This window comes from Rhinolophus hipposideros (assembly GCF_964194185.1).
Source record: "Rhinolophus hipposideros genome assembly, chromosome: 8".
Classification (NCBI taxonomy): Eukaryota; Metazoa; Chordata; class Mammalia; order Chiroptera; family Rhinolophidae; genus Rhinolophus; species Rhinolophus hipposideros.
Window position 1 is genome coordinate 92,042,602 of NC_138054.1, and position 14,200 is coordinate 92,056,801.

Here is a 14,200-nt window from a genome sequence, read left to right on the forward strand (position 1 = left end):
AGGGCAGGGGATGTGTCCAAGGACACACAGCAATCTGGTGTCTGTCCCATCACCCTCAGGACCAAGGCTATGGAGGGGGGCAGGATGAGGGAGTCAGTCCTGAGACACTGGAGGGGGGCAGTTTGGGAGGGGACAAGGAGAACAGAGTGGGGGGACAAGGCCTGTTGGAGGCTTGGGAGAGGGAGAGATGGAGGAGGGGCAAATGAAGCTGATGAGGGAGGATGGGAAGATTGGGGGGCTAGATGTTGTGGGAGCAGAGATACACTCTGATGTCCCCTGGCCACCCCACTAGGGACAGGGACACACACACACACACACACACACACTGAACACTTACACTCTTAGGGGCACACAAATGTATCTCATGCCAGGTGTGTGTCTATGCACAGTCACCCACACAGATAATTACACTGAGTCACATCATGCGGGGACCCAATGCAGAGGGCCTCAGGCCTGTCCTCGTCACGCAGGGCAGCTTCCGGGCCTCGCTGCCCTCGCATGGTGGCTGTGTGTCTACAACACGTGGGCTTGCAGCCCCATGACTGGCTCACTCCCAGGGAGCTGCAGCCCCCGTCTGCCCATCACCACCGTGAGTCCCAGGTGGCTTAGTTACATCCAGCCCACTGCCCCTCACAACCCCCTGCACACCTGCACAGGAGCCCAGGCCCACACGAGACTACACACAGTCAGGAAGTGAGCACAGCGAGCCTGCTGCGTGCCCGTCTGCACACAGTCTCTGGCCAGTCCCACGCAGAACACGCTCACGAGCACACTGGCACGCGCCCCCCCCACGTGGTGCCTGGCCCTGCTCCCCAGCCCTCGGTGGAGCCCTGAGTGCTGAGCTGCAGGTCACCTCCAGGCCTTCAGCCGAGCCCACCGCATCGGGCAGAACAAGAAGGTGATGATTTACCGCTTCGTGACACGGGCCTCAGTGGAGGAGCGCATCACGCAGGTGGCCAAGCGCAAGATGATGCTCACGCACCTGGTGGTACGGCCTGGCCTCGGCTCCAAGTCGGGCTCCATGACCAAGCAGGAGCTGGACGACATCCTCAAGTTTGGCACAGAGGAGCTCTTCAAGGATGACGTGGAGGGTGGGTGTCCAGGGCCAGAGGAATGCGGGGGAGCTGCTGAGACACCCCCATCCCAGGGCCTGCCCCAGCCCCAGCCTCTCTCGTCTGCTCCTCCCTCCCTGACTCCTGGCCAGGGTGGGCAGGGCCAGGGTGGTGCCTCGGTGCTGCCCCCAGCCCTGCGGCCCCTCCACCTCTGCCTTACAGGTATGATGTCCCAGGGCCAGAGGCCCATCACGCCCATCCCTGATGTCCAGTCCTCCAAAGGGGGCGCGCTGGCTGCCAGCATGAAGAAAAAGCATGGCAGCACCCCGCCAGGTAGGGGCCAATCCAGCCCCCAGCTCCTCCTGTGCTTTGGCGGCTGCCCCTGGAGAGGAAGGGGTTCCCCTCACTCTGCTTCGCCCGTTTGTGTTTTTTGGGCTTCCTTGCCCAGCCCCTCTGGACTCCCACTTGCTTGCCGGTGGACTGCCGTGGGTGGGCAGTGGGGTTGTCACAGTGTGGCTTCCGCACTCTGGTCACCATGCTTCTCTGCTGCAGCCCCTGTCAGTGACTGGGAAGAACCATGGTCAGTAGTCTGTCCCGGTGGGACCCCGCGGCCCCACCTGGGCACACCCTCCGCCCCCGTCTGTCCCCCCACTCGGCACCCTCTCTGCCCCCAGGTGACAACAAGGACGTGGAGGACAGCAGTGTGATCCACTATGACGACGCGGCCATCTCCAAGCTGCTGGATCGGAATCAGGATGCCACGGACGACACGGAGCTGCAGAACATGAACGAGTACTTGAGCTCCTTCAAAGTGGCGCAGTACGTGGTGCGCGAGGAGGACGGCGTGGTAAGCCCTGGGCCCCGCCCCGCCCCCACGGCCCCGCCCCCGCCCCGCCCCGCCCCACGCGGCCCCGCCCCCCCGCCCCGCCCCCACACCAATCCCCTGATCCTCCTGCGTACAGCCCTGCCCAGGGGTCTGGCGTTCCAGCCCTTCCCAGCCTTGCCCAGTGCCCCCCACCACCCCTGTGCCTCAGGGCCTTCATCAGGCCCCCCCCCCACTCCCTCTTCCTGGACACGCCTGCGCTCCACCCACTGCACCTTTTTCCTTTTCCACCCCCAACCCCCCCATTGTCCCCAAAGCCAGGAGTCTCTCCCAGGGGGCCTTCTCCACTTCCTCCTCAGCTTCCACCACCCTCCACGCAGACCCTGGGTGCTAATTGATCTTTTGCGTGCCAGTTCTTCTTTTGAAACCGGAGTCACCTGAAGGCAGGGGTGGGGCTTATTACACTCAGGTCACCCCAGCGCCTGGCACAAGGCCAGGATGTACTTGGGGAGTGAATGAATGAATGAATGAATGAATGGGACAGGGCCAGGAAGAGGAAGGCAGCTGGCACTGGGTGACCAGGGAAGGCTTCCTGGAATAGGCAGGCTTTTCAGTTCGTTCTTGAGCCCCTAGAAGGTGAGGTGTGGTGGAATTAGCATGAGGCTTCCCTGGGGGAAGAGATGCCCACCAGTTGGCCCCGCATTGCTGAGTCCTGTGGTTTCTGTGCCCCAGGAGGAGGTGGAGCGGGAGATCATCAAGCAGGAGGAGAACGTGGACCCCGACTACTGGGAGAAGCTGCTCCGGCATCACTACGAGCAGCAGCAGGAGGACCTGGCCCGCAACCTGGGCAAGGGCAAGCGCATCCGCAAGCAGGTCAACTACAACGACGCCTCCCAGGAGGACCAGGGTGAGTGTGCAGGCTGGGGGGGGGGGCTGCGTGCTGCCAGGGGGCGAGGCCTGGTGGGGAGGGCATCCCACGGCAGGAAGCTCTGGGCCAGGCCAGCAGGAGCTGTGGGGGAACGGCCTGAGCTGGGAGGTTTCCTGGCGAAGGGGGGCTTGGGGACAGGTGTGGGGTGTTGGGTGTTTGGGGGACAAGGTGGGCAGTGGTCCAGTGACTTCACTGCCAGGGTGCGACCTTGCGCAAGCCTCAGTTTCCCCCTCTGTAGACACGGATGAGGTAGTCTAACGCCTTGGGAAACAGTGTCAGGTTGTTGGGATTACTAAGTGAGCTCACGGGAAGAAGTACGTGGTGGCCATTTCCATTGTCACTGCTTTGGGGCTGGGGTGTAGGGCCTGGGCGTGGCCCAGAGTGTGGAGGCCTCGGGTGGGCTTCTGCATGCACAACTCATTCTGCACCCCTCTGCCGGGCCCCCCAGAGTGGCAGGACGAGCTCTCGGACAATCAGTCTGAATATTCCATTGGCTCTGAGGATGAGGACGAAGACTTTGAGGAAAGGCCCGAAGGGCAGAGTGAGTCTCAGCGCTGGTGACCGTGGGCTGGGGCCCAGGCCATGTGTTGGGGAGCTAATGGCCAGCGGGGGTACCCCCCCCCCGGGGGCATCAGGACAGGTTCGAGGGCAGCTTCGGAGATCGTCTTGAGGGGTCCCACTGTCCTGGGGGGTTGGTGGATGGGATGGGGGCAGGATGCTCTGGGCCCCTCTGAAAGGCTGTGGCGGGACTGCTCCCCAGGTGGTCGGCGACAATCCAGGAGGCAGCTGAAGAGTGACAGGGACAAGCCCCTGCCACCTCTTCTTGCCCGCGTTGGTGGCAACATCGAGGTGGGGCCCAGCTGCACCCACACATTCCACCTCCCCTTTCCTGCTTTATCTTGTCCCCTCTCAGAGCAGAGAGCTCACCCCTGCTGCTACCCCTGGGGTATGGAGAGCAGTCAGGAGGCGGGAGGGCTGGGTCCTGCCCAGGGTCACATGCCAGGTAGAGGTGGGGCTGAGACAGACCTGGGGTCTGGGTGCCACCTTCTGTGTCCTGTCCCAGCTGGAGGCGCCTGCCCTCTCCGTGTCCCCTCCCTGCCTCCTCCCCTTATCCCTGAGTTCTCTGCCCCCCACCCCACTCCCTGCCCTGCTCAGGTGCTGGGCTTCAATGCCCGACAACGGAAGGCTTTTCTGAATGCCATCATGCGCTGGGGCATGCCCCCCCAGGACGCCTTCAACTCCCACTGGCTGGTGCGGGACCTTCGAGGAAAGAGCGAGAAGGAATTTAGGTAAAGGGGCTGAGTTGGTGGCCCAGGGTGTGGCTGCCCACCCCGGAGTGGGCAGGCTCCAGCTGGGCGAGCCAGCACAACGGGCAGTGTTTCTACTCCCACCAGGCTACGGGCGTCCGGAGAATTCACTGCCATCTGGTCCTTGGGGGCTGGGGTCCAGGCCTGGGCAGGGCTGATTTACAGAGAACGCTGAGTAGCCACCTCTGCCAGGGCAGCTGGTGTGAACGGGGGCAAAAAGGATCTGGGTTACCCAGGGCAAAGGCTGTCCTAAGAGGTTCCCCTGCCAGGGGAGGCCCCTCTGTCCGTCTCTGGGAATCTCACGCAGCAGACTTGGTTGGGAGGCAGGTGATGGAGGAGAATCCCAGCCAGGAGGTCCCCGGGGGTCCTACCAGCCCTCATAGAGGGTCCTTGCCCCCCCACTCCCTGAGCCCCAGTCCCCCCCACCCCAGAGCCTATGTGTCCCTCTTCATGCGGCACCTGTGTGAGCCGGGGGCTGATGGCGCGGAGACCTTCGCGGATGGCGTGCCCCGGGAGGGCCTCTCGCGGCAGCACGTGCTCACTCGCATCGGAGTCATGTCACTAGTTAGGAAGAAGGTGGGTGAGTCGGCCTTATCTGGGCCCTCCCTGGCAGATTCCCACGGCCCTGGCGTGCTCCTGCAGGGGGTCAGTGGGCAGAGGACAAGTGCTGGGCCACACAGCTGCCCAGGGTCTGAGCCAGGCCAGAGGGACCGGCCCCCAATGCCTCTCTGGATGGGGATTGGCGGGAAGGGGCTGGAGGCCAGGAGGACGGGCCACAAAGCAGAGGACACAGGGAAACGGATTGGGGTGGGGTCAAAAGTACATCTGGCTTGGCCAGCCTCATGCAGAGGTGGCATCTACGCCAAGCCTGGGACACCCCCAGTCCCACTGGCAGCTCTGAGGCCCTCACAGCTGAACTGTGACCACTTTCCTCCCTCCTGCTCTCCCAACGGACTAGGTTCAGGAGTTTGAGCACGTCAATGGGAAGTATAGCACCCCGGATTTGATTCCTGAGGGACCCGAGGGCAAGAAGCCAGGCGAGGTCATCTCCTCGGATCCTAACACGCCAGTGCCTGCCAGCCCTGCTCACCTCTTGCCCACCCCACTGGGCCTGCCAGGTCTGGACTCGGAAAAGTGGGGCTGGCACCTGGGTCATGGGAGGCGGCAAGGCCCTAGGAGACCCTCAGTCCTCTGCACACCCCGCAAAGGACAGACTCCCTTTCCCCTGGAGCTTCTGCCTGCAGAAGTGCTGCTCTGCTGAGACTTTTTCTTTTCAATGACAGCTTTGAGATATTAGTCAGGAACATAACATTCAGTCTTTAAAAGTGTACTATTGGTGGTTTCTAGGATATTCACAGGAATGTGCTGCCATTGCTTCTAATTCCAGAACATTTTCATCACCCCCCAAAGACACATGTACCTGTTAGCGGTCACTCCCCATATCTCCTCCCCCCAGCCCCCAAGGCTCTGGCAACCACTAATCTACTTTCTGTGTCTACGAATTTGTCTGTTCTGGGCATTTCATGTAAATGAAATCATACAATACCGTGTCTCCCTGAAAATAAGACCGGGTCTTACATTAATTTTTGCTCCAAAAGATACATTAGGGCTTATGTTCAAGGGATGTCCTCCTGAAAATCATGCTAGGGCTCATTTTCCGGTTAGGTCTTATTTTCGGGGAAACGTGGTAGCTGGTCTTTGTGACTGGCTTCTGTTACTCAGCACCATGTTTTCAAGGTCCGTCCGTGTTGTAGTGTGCGTCAGTGCTGCATTCCTTTTTATGGCTGAGCAACATTCCGCTTTGTGTGTATACCACATTTTGTTCATCCATTCATCAGCCGATGGGTTTGGGGTTGTTTCTTCTTTCTGGCTCTTGTGAATAACGTTGCAATGAACATTGGTGTTCAAGTTTTTATGTGGACGTGGGTGTTTTTCTCTCTTGGGTCGGTAGTGAGAAGTGGCATTGCTGGGTCACACGGTATAACTTTTTGAGGAACTGCCAAACTGGTTTTCACGGTGACCACACCATTTTACTGTCTCAGTGTCTGAGCGTTCCAGTTTCTCCACATCTTCTCCAGCACTTGTGATCTTGACTTTTGGCTTCAGGCCATCTTAGTGGGTAGGAAGTGGTTCTCATTGTGGTCTGGCTTTGCATTTTTCTGAAGGCGGAGGCAGCGAACATCTTCCAATATACAAAGGGCCATTCATACATCTTTGGAGAAAGGTCTTTTCAAATCTTTTGCCCATCTTTAATTGGGTTAGTGGCTTATTAGCGATCCATGTATTTACATGGGCAAAGGACCTCTCTGGCTGGGGCAGACCTACCTCCCCCAGGTGACTCGTGACGCCCTGAGAGGTTTGGAGCCTCGGAGGACATCCTGCTTCTGGGCACAGTGTGCCCTCTGGAGGTGGGCACTCTGCTTCCCGGCCCTCCCTGTGTAACCTTGGGCAAGTCATACCCTGTAGGCCCAGTTTTCTTCTCTGTGATATGGGTGAGGTAGTGCCCACCTTCAGGGCTACTTGGAGCACATGAGTCATTGGCACTTGGCAGTGTGTTGGGAACTGGTTTGGGGTGGAGGAGACACGTGGCCAATCAGCTGGCCTGAAAGTCGGGCTCACCCGGGATCCTGGCTCCCAGTCCAGGCCTGCACCCATCTCGCTTCCAGACGGGAGCCCCTGGGTGTCCAGCCTTGTCCTGTCGGCCCTCGCTTTGGCCTCACTGGGCCCAAGGTCCTCCAAGGATCCCCACATTGCAGGCGTTGCGTCGGGTCTCTGGCTCACCTGGGGGTTCTGTCCTTCTCCTGGAGGTGCCTGGCCCAGACGGGGCCTCCTGAAGGCCAGACCCTACCTGTCCTCTCTGGCATCGACTTCCTGCCCTCTCCCTGCTCCCTGCCTGAGCCCAACTGTCTCACCTCTCCCTTGATCTTTCAGACAAAATGGAAACCCAGCTGGGGTACATGGATGAGAAGGAGCTGGGGGTGCAGAAGCCAAAGAAGCCCCCAGAAATCCAGGTCTGGAAGATGCTGGTGGATGTGGGGTGGGGGTTGGATCTGGGGGCCTTCTTAGGTCTCACCCAGAACTTCTGGCTTCAAGTTAAGACCTCTGGGTCTGGGGATACAGATTGGGAGCAACGATGGGAACCAGGAGAGTGGGTTCCCAGCCCAGTGCCGGTTCCCTGCCTTTCATTCCTATTGAGGCCCCAGGCTCTGCAACTCCCCTAGCCTGTCTTCCGTAGGTCCTGCCAACTGCCCTGGACAGAGTGGAAGGTGAGGACAAGCACGAGAGCTCAGAAGGCAAGGAGAGGGCCCGAGAGGAGCGACTGCAGGAAATGGAGAAGGCCCAGCTTTCCCCAGAGCAGTTGCCAAAAGGTGCGGGCTTTCCTTGGGCACCCACCCAAATGTAGTCTCTGCCCTCCTCAGCCCTGGGCCAGGGAAGGCTGGCCAGGCTGTGCCTCATTCCATCTCCCCCTGGCCGAGTCGGGGACTGTGCACTGCTCTGTCCTAGCACCAGAGGCCCCAGGATGAGGGGAGAGCCAGGGACTCAGCTCTCCACTGTTACTTTTCCGAGGTACACAGTTTGGGGGTTAGTGGGCTTTCTTTTTCTTAGTGATTTCTAACTCAGTTTCCGTTGTGGTCTGGAAACGTGAGTCTGTATGAGACTGTTGCTGTATGATATTGTCGAAACCTGCTTTCTGGCTTAATGTGGTCAGATTTTGTAAATGCTCACGTGTGCTTAAAAGGACACCTGTTCTCTAATTTTGGGGTGTAAGGTTCTAAATGTACGTAAGGTTCCAAATATGGTCGTTAGATAATGCTTGTTAATTATGTCGTTCAAATTTTTTATATACTGACTCATTTTGCATTGTTCAGTCACGTCTGAGAGACTTGGGCTAAACTCTCTCACTGTGGTTGTGCGTTAGTCTCATTCTCCTTGTGAAGCCAGATTTTGCTTCATATTGTTTGAGACTAGGTTATTAGGTGCATATTGGTTCAGGATTGTTATATTTTTCTGATGAAGTGTGCCTCTAATTATTATGTAATGACCTTCTTATCCCTCCTGATACTTCTTACTTTAAGGTTTATTTAGGCTGATTTGGATTAATCTTACTTTTGTTTGGTATACACTCAGTATATCTGTTTCTAGCCCTATAGTTAAAAAAGTATATATATATATATATATATATATATATATATATATATACACACACATACATACATATATATATATACACATATGTATATATATAATATTGCATTGTATTGTATTATATTATGTTACATTAACTTTATTATTATATAATTCACATACCATATACTTGACCCATTTAAAATGTACCATTCAATTGTTTTTAGTATATTCACAGAGTTGTGTAACCATCAGCAAAATGAATTTTAGAACATTTCTATCACTCCCAAAAGAAACCCCGTACCCACTAGCAGTCATTCTCCATTTCCTCCTCCTGCCAACCCCTGGAAACAGTAATCTACTTTCTGTCTCTATGGATTTGCTTATTCTGGACATTTCATACAGATGGAATTGTAAAATATATGCCCTTCTGTATCTGGCTCCTCTCCCTTAGTATAATGTTTTCAAGGTTCATCCATGGTGTGGCATGCATTGGTACTTCATTTCTTTTTATGGTGGAATAACCTTCTATGGTATGGCTATACCACATTTTGTTTATCCATTTGTCAGCTGATGGACATTAGGGTTGTTTCTGAGTTTTTGGCTATTGTGAGTAATGCTTCTGTGAACATTTATGTACATGTTTTTGTGTGGACATAGGTTTCAGTTCTTTGGGTATATACCTAGAAGTGGGATTGGTGGATTGTATGGTGACTCTATGTTTAATATTTTGATTGTTTTCTATCGCAGCTGCACTAGAGCAGTTTTATATTCTCACCAGCAATGTGTGAGGTTCCAATTTCTCAACATTCTCGCCAACACTTATTATCTGTCTTTTTGATTATAACCATCCTAATGGTTGGGAAGTGGTATCTCATTGTGGTTTTGATTTGTATTTCCCTTATGCATAAAAATGTTGAATATCTTTTCATGTGCTTATTGGCCATTTGTGTATATCTTTGTCGGAAAAATGTCTTTTCAGATCCTTTGCCCATTTTTTAATTAGACTATTTGTCTTTTCAGTTTTGAGTTGTAAGAGTTCTTTATAGATACATGTATCTTATCAGAGATATGATTTGCAAGTATTTTCTTTCATTCCTTCACCTATAATCTATGTAATAATGTTATAGGTATATCTCTTTTAAACTGTTTGTTATTTTTAATCATAGAATCTCTGCTTTTTAGCTGGCAAGTTTAATCTCTTTACATTTATTGTAATAGCTGAATATTTGGATAAATTTTTACTGTCTTATTTTGTGCTTTATATTATTACCCTTGCCTTTTCTTCCCCCCCCCACCCTTTTCCTGCCATCTCTTGGATTGATCAAATTTTCTTTATATTTACCCTTTTTCCCCCTCAACTCCTTTGGAAAGTTTATAGTCAATTCTATTTTATAATTGTGATTTTTTTGCATGTATCCCTTCTGAATACTGTCAGGACTGCAGACAACTTCAGTTCTAACCCATTTCCTTTCCTTCTTCCCTTCTTCCAAGTGCTGTTGCCCAGTGTTTTCATTTCAATTTGTTTTAATTCCCTAAATTTGTTATTATGCTTATTCCTAAATCTTTAATCCTTATTGAGATCTTCCCACATTCTTAGCAGTTTTGTGTTTGCTAATTTGTTCATCATTGCTTTGTTCAATGTCCTTCTTCCTAAAGTACACCCTTGATGCTTTCAGCAAATTTCTGTGAAGGGCAGATTTTCTCATTGTGTGTTATTTTTCCTTTACTCTTGAGTAATAGTTAGCAAAATTCGAGGTGGGATAGGGTTATCCCCTCCCCACTGAAAATGTTATTCCTATTCTGGCTTCTATTACACTGCTGTGAAGGACTGCTCTGAGGGTAATTGTTGCTCCTTTAGGAAATCTGCCTTTTCTATCTTTTCTAACATTGAAAGACCACTTTTTTTAAAATTTAGGTATTTTTATTTATTTGTTTTTCAATTATAGTTGACATTCAATATTATTTTATATTAGTTGAAAGACCGCTTGTAAGATAGTCTGTTTGTCTTTGGTGATGTGCACTCTCACTGAAATGAATTTTGTTTTTATCCTGCTTGCCACTGTGATTCTTATTATTGTCTTTCATCGATGACAGGCAGATTCTCAGTCCATTGCTCTTTGAATATTGCTTTGTCCCATTGTTTTTTCCTGGCATTCCTATTACTCATCGATTCCTTCATTCATTCATCCAGCCCATGTTTATGGAAGGCCTGCTGTGTGTTGGGTGCTGTCCTAGGCTTTGGGGGCACAAAAATGAACCCAAAGAGCAAAGCCATCACATGGAATTGGATTCTAGTGGGGAGACGGGCAAACAACAATAAACAGAAGTATGTCTTGTTTGACAACAGGCTCCAAATGCACTGAAGAAAAGAAAGCAGGTAAAAGTTAGCAAAAGGGGCTGATGTGTCTTTCACGGCTTGTGCTTCTTTTTTCATTCCCTCTCTCTCTGTAAGGCTTTTGGAGTCATCTTCAGATCTAGCTTCAGTTTGCACTTTCTTTATCTAGCTGTTTTTAATCTACCCATCTGTCTTATTTTCTATGGCTGCTAACCAAAATATTACAAATTTAGCAGTGTAAAACAACACCCATTTGTTAGTTCAGAGATTTGTGAGTCAGAAGCCGGGTGTGGGATGGCTGGATTCTCCGCTAAGGGTCTTGTAAGACTGAAATCAAGTTCTCGTCTGGAGGCTGGAGGGAAAATTGACTTCCGAGCCTATTCTTGTTGTTGGTTGACTTCAACTCCTTGGGGTCGGAGGATTGAGGCCTCATTTCCTGTCTGGCTGTCAGCTAAGGGCTGTTCTCTGCACCTAGAAGCTGCCTATATTCCTTGCTATGGGCCCACTCCATCTTCAAGCCAGGAATGGTACGCCAACTGCCCTCATGCTTTGAATCTGACGTCTTTTTCTGTGACCGGTATGAGAAAACCCTGCTTTTAAAGGGCTGGCGTGATGATGTCAGGGCCACACAGATAATTGTAAAGTCCTCTGTGCCCCACACATGGCGTGCTCACAGGAGTAGAATCCAGCTCGTCTACAGTCCTGAGTCTTGTTTTTCTTGTGATGGGATCCCATGTCACCTGGGTAATGGGAATGCTCTCCCCTCCCCCCCGGTTTCCAGGAGCCCTGGGCCCACCAGTCTCACTGGTGGTTTTGCTGGGCTGGGACCAGTGTTTATGGCACTCTCTCTGCTCGTGGTGGGGACTGCTCAGATTCCACAGCCCGCATGACCTTTGTGTTGGGTTTGGAGCCCTCATTGGAGACGTCATGCCCCTAGATTCCACATGGGAGCCAGGCTCCTCTGCGTGGCCTTGGACTGGTGGGCAGAACTTTCTCTCGCAGAGAGCTCAGTGGTTGGAGGGTGTTGGTTTAATTCCAGTTGTCTGTGTCTCTGGGGCTCGAGGCCTCCTCCTTCCTGTCTGGGTGTCGAGACACAGCCGAACCCCCCAGGCCTCTTTCTCATATCCATTCTGCCCTGCCCGGGCCCTGGCTTCTGCTTCTTGAGCTTTTACTTTCCCTTAATTTGTGGCACCTGACAGTTTTCCTTTTCTTCTTGGGAGCTCACACGTGCGTGTGTTCAGTGTGATAGAGTTTGCCTGACATTTCTGGGTATTTGGAAGAAGGGTTCTGTGTTAACAGAGGCCTACCACGTTGCCAGAACTTCCAGTGCTCTGGTTATCATTATGGTAGGGAGGATTTTGAGACGGTGCCTTGAGGAGTTTGGGTGCTGCTGAAATGGGGGTGAAAGAGAAGAGGTAAGGCGATGATGGGTGGTGGAGGTGCTCTCCTTGATGGCACATGTTGGACTCTCGAGTAAAATGATGGGTAGTGTTCTGTGCATAGCTAAGGCAGAGTTGGAAAACCACCAGCCCGGAGTCCCCTCTGCCCTTCTGGGACCCCTCCCAACCTCATAAATACCCTTCGTCTTGCAGAAGAGATGTTTCCAGAGAAGGAGAAAATTCTGGACAAGCTGGAGCTAAGCTTGATTCACAGCAGAGGGGATGACAGCGATTTCAGGCCAGGTTTGGGGCTCTTGCGTGTGCTCTGTCCTGTGTCCCTTGGTTTCTCGGGGGTGCCATCTGGACCATGTTGGGCCTTCTGCAGTCTCCTGGGCACCATCTCCTCGGCCCTAGGCCCTGATTGGAGCTAGTGGGTGGGAATCTAGACTCAGCAGCCCTTTAGGGGACAGACCCCCGTCCCTGTCCTGCCCCTCCTGTGGCCCCAGTCACTTCTAGGAGGAAGGAGAGCTGGCCGTAGAGCTTGGCCTGGAGCATTTGGGGCTCAGCTGGAAGCCTTGTGTACCTCTAGGTGCTGGAATGTTCTGGAATGACCATCCTCCAATCAGACCCCGAAATCTACCTTCCTTGAACTTAAGCTGCACTTTTCACAGTGCTCTCCCCTTGTTCCCAGTGTTCCTTACTTGGTGGGGAAGGGGAACCTGAGCTGGAGCCAGCTCTGCCTACGCAGACGGAGAGAGGGGGTTACTCGGGTGTCTGTTTAAAATACCTGTTGGCAGTTAGCCCCTGGAAGATGGGGAGATGTGTTTCCTGCTTGTCTTGGGGTCCCCAGCACTTGGCAGAGAGAGGCCCCTGGACAGTGCCTTTTGGATGGATGAATGAATATGGGTCTGTCCTGCCACAGATGATACCAAAGCTGAAGAGAAGGAGCCCATTGAAACGCAGCAAAATGGTGACAAAGAGGAAGATGAAGAGGGGAAGAAGGAAGATAAGAATGGGAAGTTCAAATTCATGTTCAACATCGCAGATGGGGGCTTCACAGGTATTGGGGTGTGCTGGTGGGCCGAGAGCTGGGGTGGCTGGGGTCACAGGCTTCCTGTCTGTGGGGGTCCTGGGAGTCTGGGCAGGTGGTCGTTTTATACTAAAGTGTGAATGGTTGATAAACATCCACTGTATAACCTTTCCTATGACACTAGAACTGAGCCTCCAGGGGTGGGCAGATGGCAGGTAGTGAGGAAGAGGCTTGCTAGGCCCACCTCTGGGAGGAACTGGGGCACCTCATTCTGCTCCCCTTGGTGGCTTCCTAGAGCTGCACACACTGTGGCAGAATGAGGAACGTGCCGCTGTGACCTCGGGGAAAATCTACGACATCTGGCACCGGCGCCATGACTACTGGTTGCTGGCAGGCATTGTGACGTATCCTTGGCCAAGCCAGGCTGGGCAGGACTCTGGCCTGTTTCTCTGTGCATCTCAGGGAGGCAGGGACGTGGGGCGTGTGGGGTGAGGTGCCCAGGACCCTTTCCTGGTGATGATGACAATGGCAGCAGCTTGTCCCTTTACACTCAGTACTCACTCCATCCTCACAGCAGCTTTCCAGAAGGGGCACCGCTATGATCCCCGTTATACAGAGGAGGAAACGAATGCTCAGGGAGGCCAAGTGACTCGCCCAGGAACACACGGCTAATAAGTCACAACCCATCCACCTGGCTCCACAGCAAATGCTCCCTCCTCCTACACGACACAAACCTCACCTCCTCCCAGTAATGACCCCCTCACGGGTGCTTCACTATTTACAAGGGCTTTCATTCCTTCCTTCCTTCATTCACTCACTCACTCATTCAATCTTCAGTCTTTATCGATCAGCCCCCTGTGCCAGGCATGGAGGGCGCAGCTGTGAACTAAACAGCCCCCAGTCCTGGTCTACCTGGAGTTCCCATCCTATGGGGGGTAGATGGTGAGCACCAGAAGTTAGCAAAATGAAGGTTCAATGGGACGTGATAAAGCAGGGACGAGGCACAGGGAGCTTTGGGGGCGGGGGTTGCGTTTCCAGTATGATGGTCAGAGCAGGTGACATTTGAGCACAGACCTCCCAGAGGCAAGGAGAGGGCCACACAGTTAACTCAGGAGAGCCCCCCAGCAAGGTTGGCCTTCATGACAGCCTTGAGGGGGGCTGCCTGTTGTAACGAGAGGCAGGGTTTTGTGGACAGGGGTTGGTAGACCATTCCTGCGA

At 53.1% G+C, this 14,200-nt stretch overlaps 1 protein-coding gene across 2 annotated transcripts in view; it reads left to right on the forward strand.

Annotated features, from left to right (window-relative positions):
* The window catches only part of CHD5 (chromodomain helicase DNA binding protein 5), a 63,041-nt gene that overhangs the window by 41,373 nt on the left and 7,468 nt on the right, over positions 1–14,200 (forward strand). For both annotated transcript variants that reach the window (XM_081056266.1, XM_081056267.1), the window contains exons 23-36: positions 860–1,091; positions 1,275–1,385; positions 1,727–1,899; positions 2,608–2,782; positions 3,252–3,344; positions 3,564–3,652; positions 3,959–4,092; positions 4,542–4,686; positions 5,069–5,228; positions 7,042–7,121; positions 7,346–7,478; positions 12,166–12,255; positions 12,875–13,012; positions 13,278–13,386. In XM_081056266.1, the coding sequence (XP_080912392.1) occupies positions 860–1,091; positions 1,275–1,385; positions 1,727–1,899; positions 2,608–2,782; positions 3,252–3,344; positions 3,564–3,652; positions 3,959–4,092; positions 4,542–4,686; positions 5,069–5,228; positions 7,042–7,121; positions 7,346–7,478; positions 12,166–12,255; positions 12,875–13,012; positions 13,278–13,386 (1,862 nt within the window). The remainder of the gene's footprint in view (positions 1–859; positions 1,092–1,274; positions 1,386–1,726; positions 1,900–2,607; positions 2,783–3,251; positions 3,345–3,563; positions 3,653–3,958; positions 4,093–4,541; positions 4,687–5,068; positions 5,229–7,041; positions 7,122–7,345; positions 7,479–12,165; positions 12,256–12,874; positions 13,013–13,277; positions 13,387–14,200) is intronic.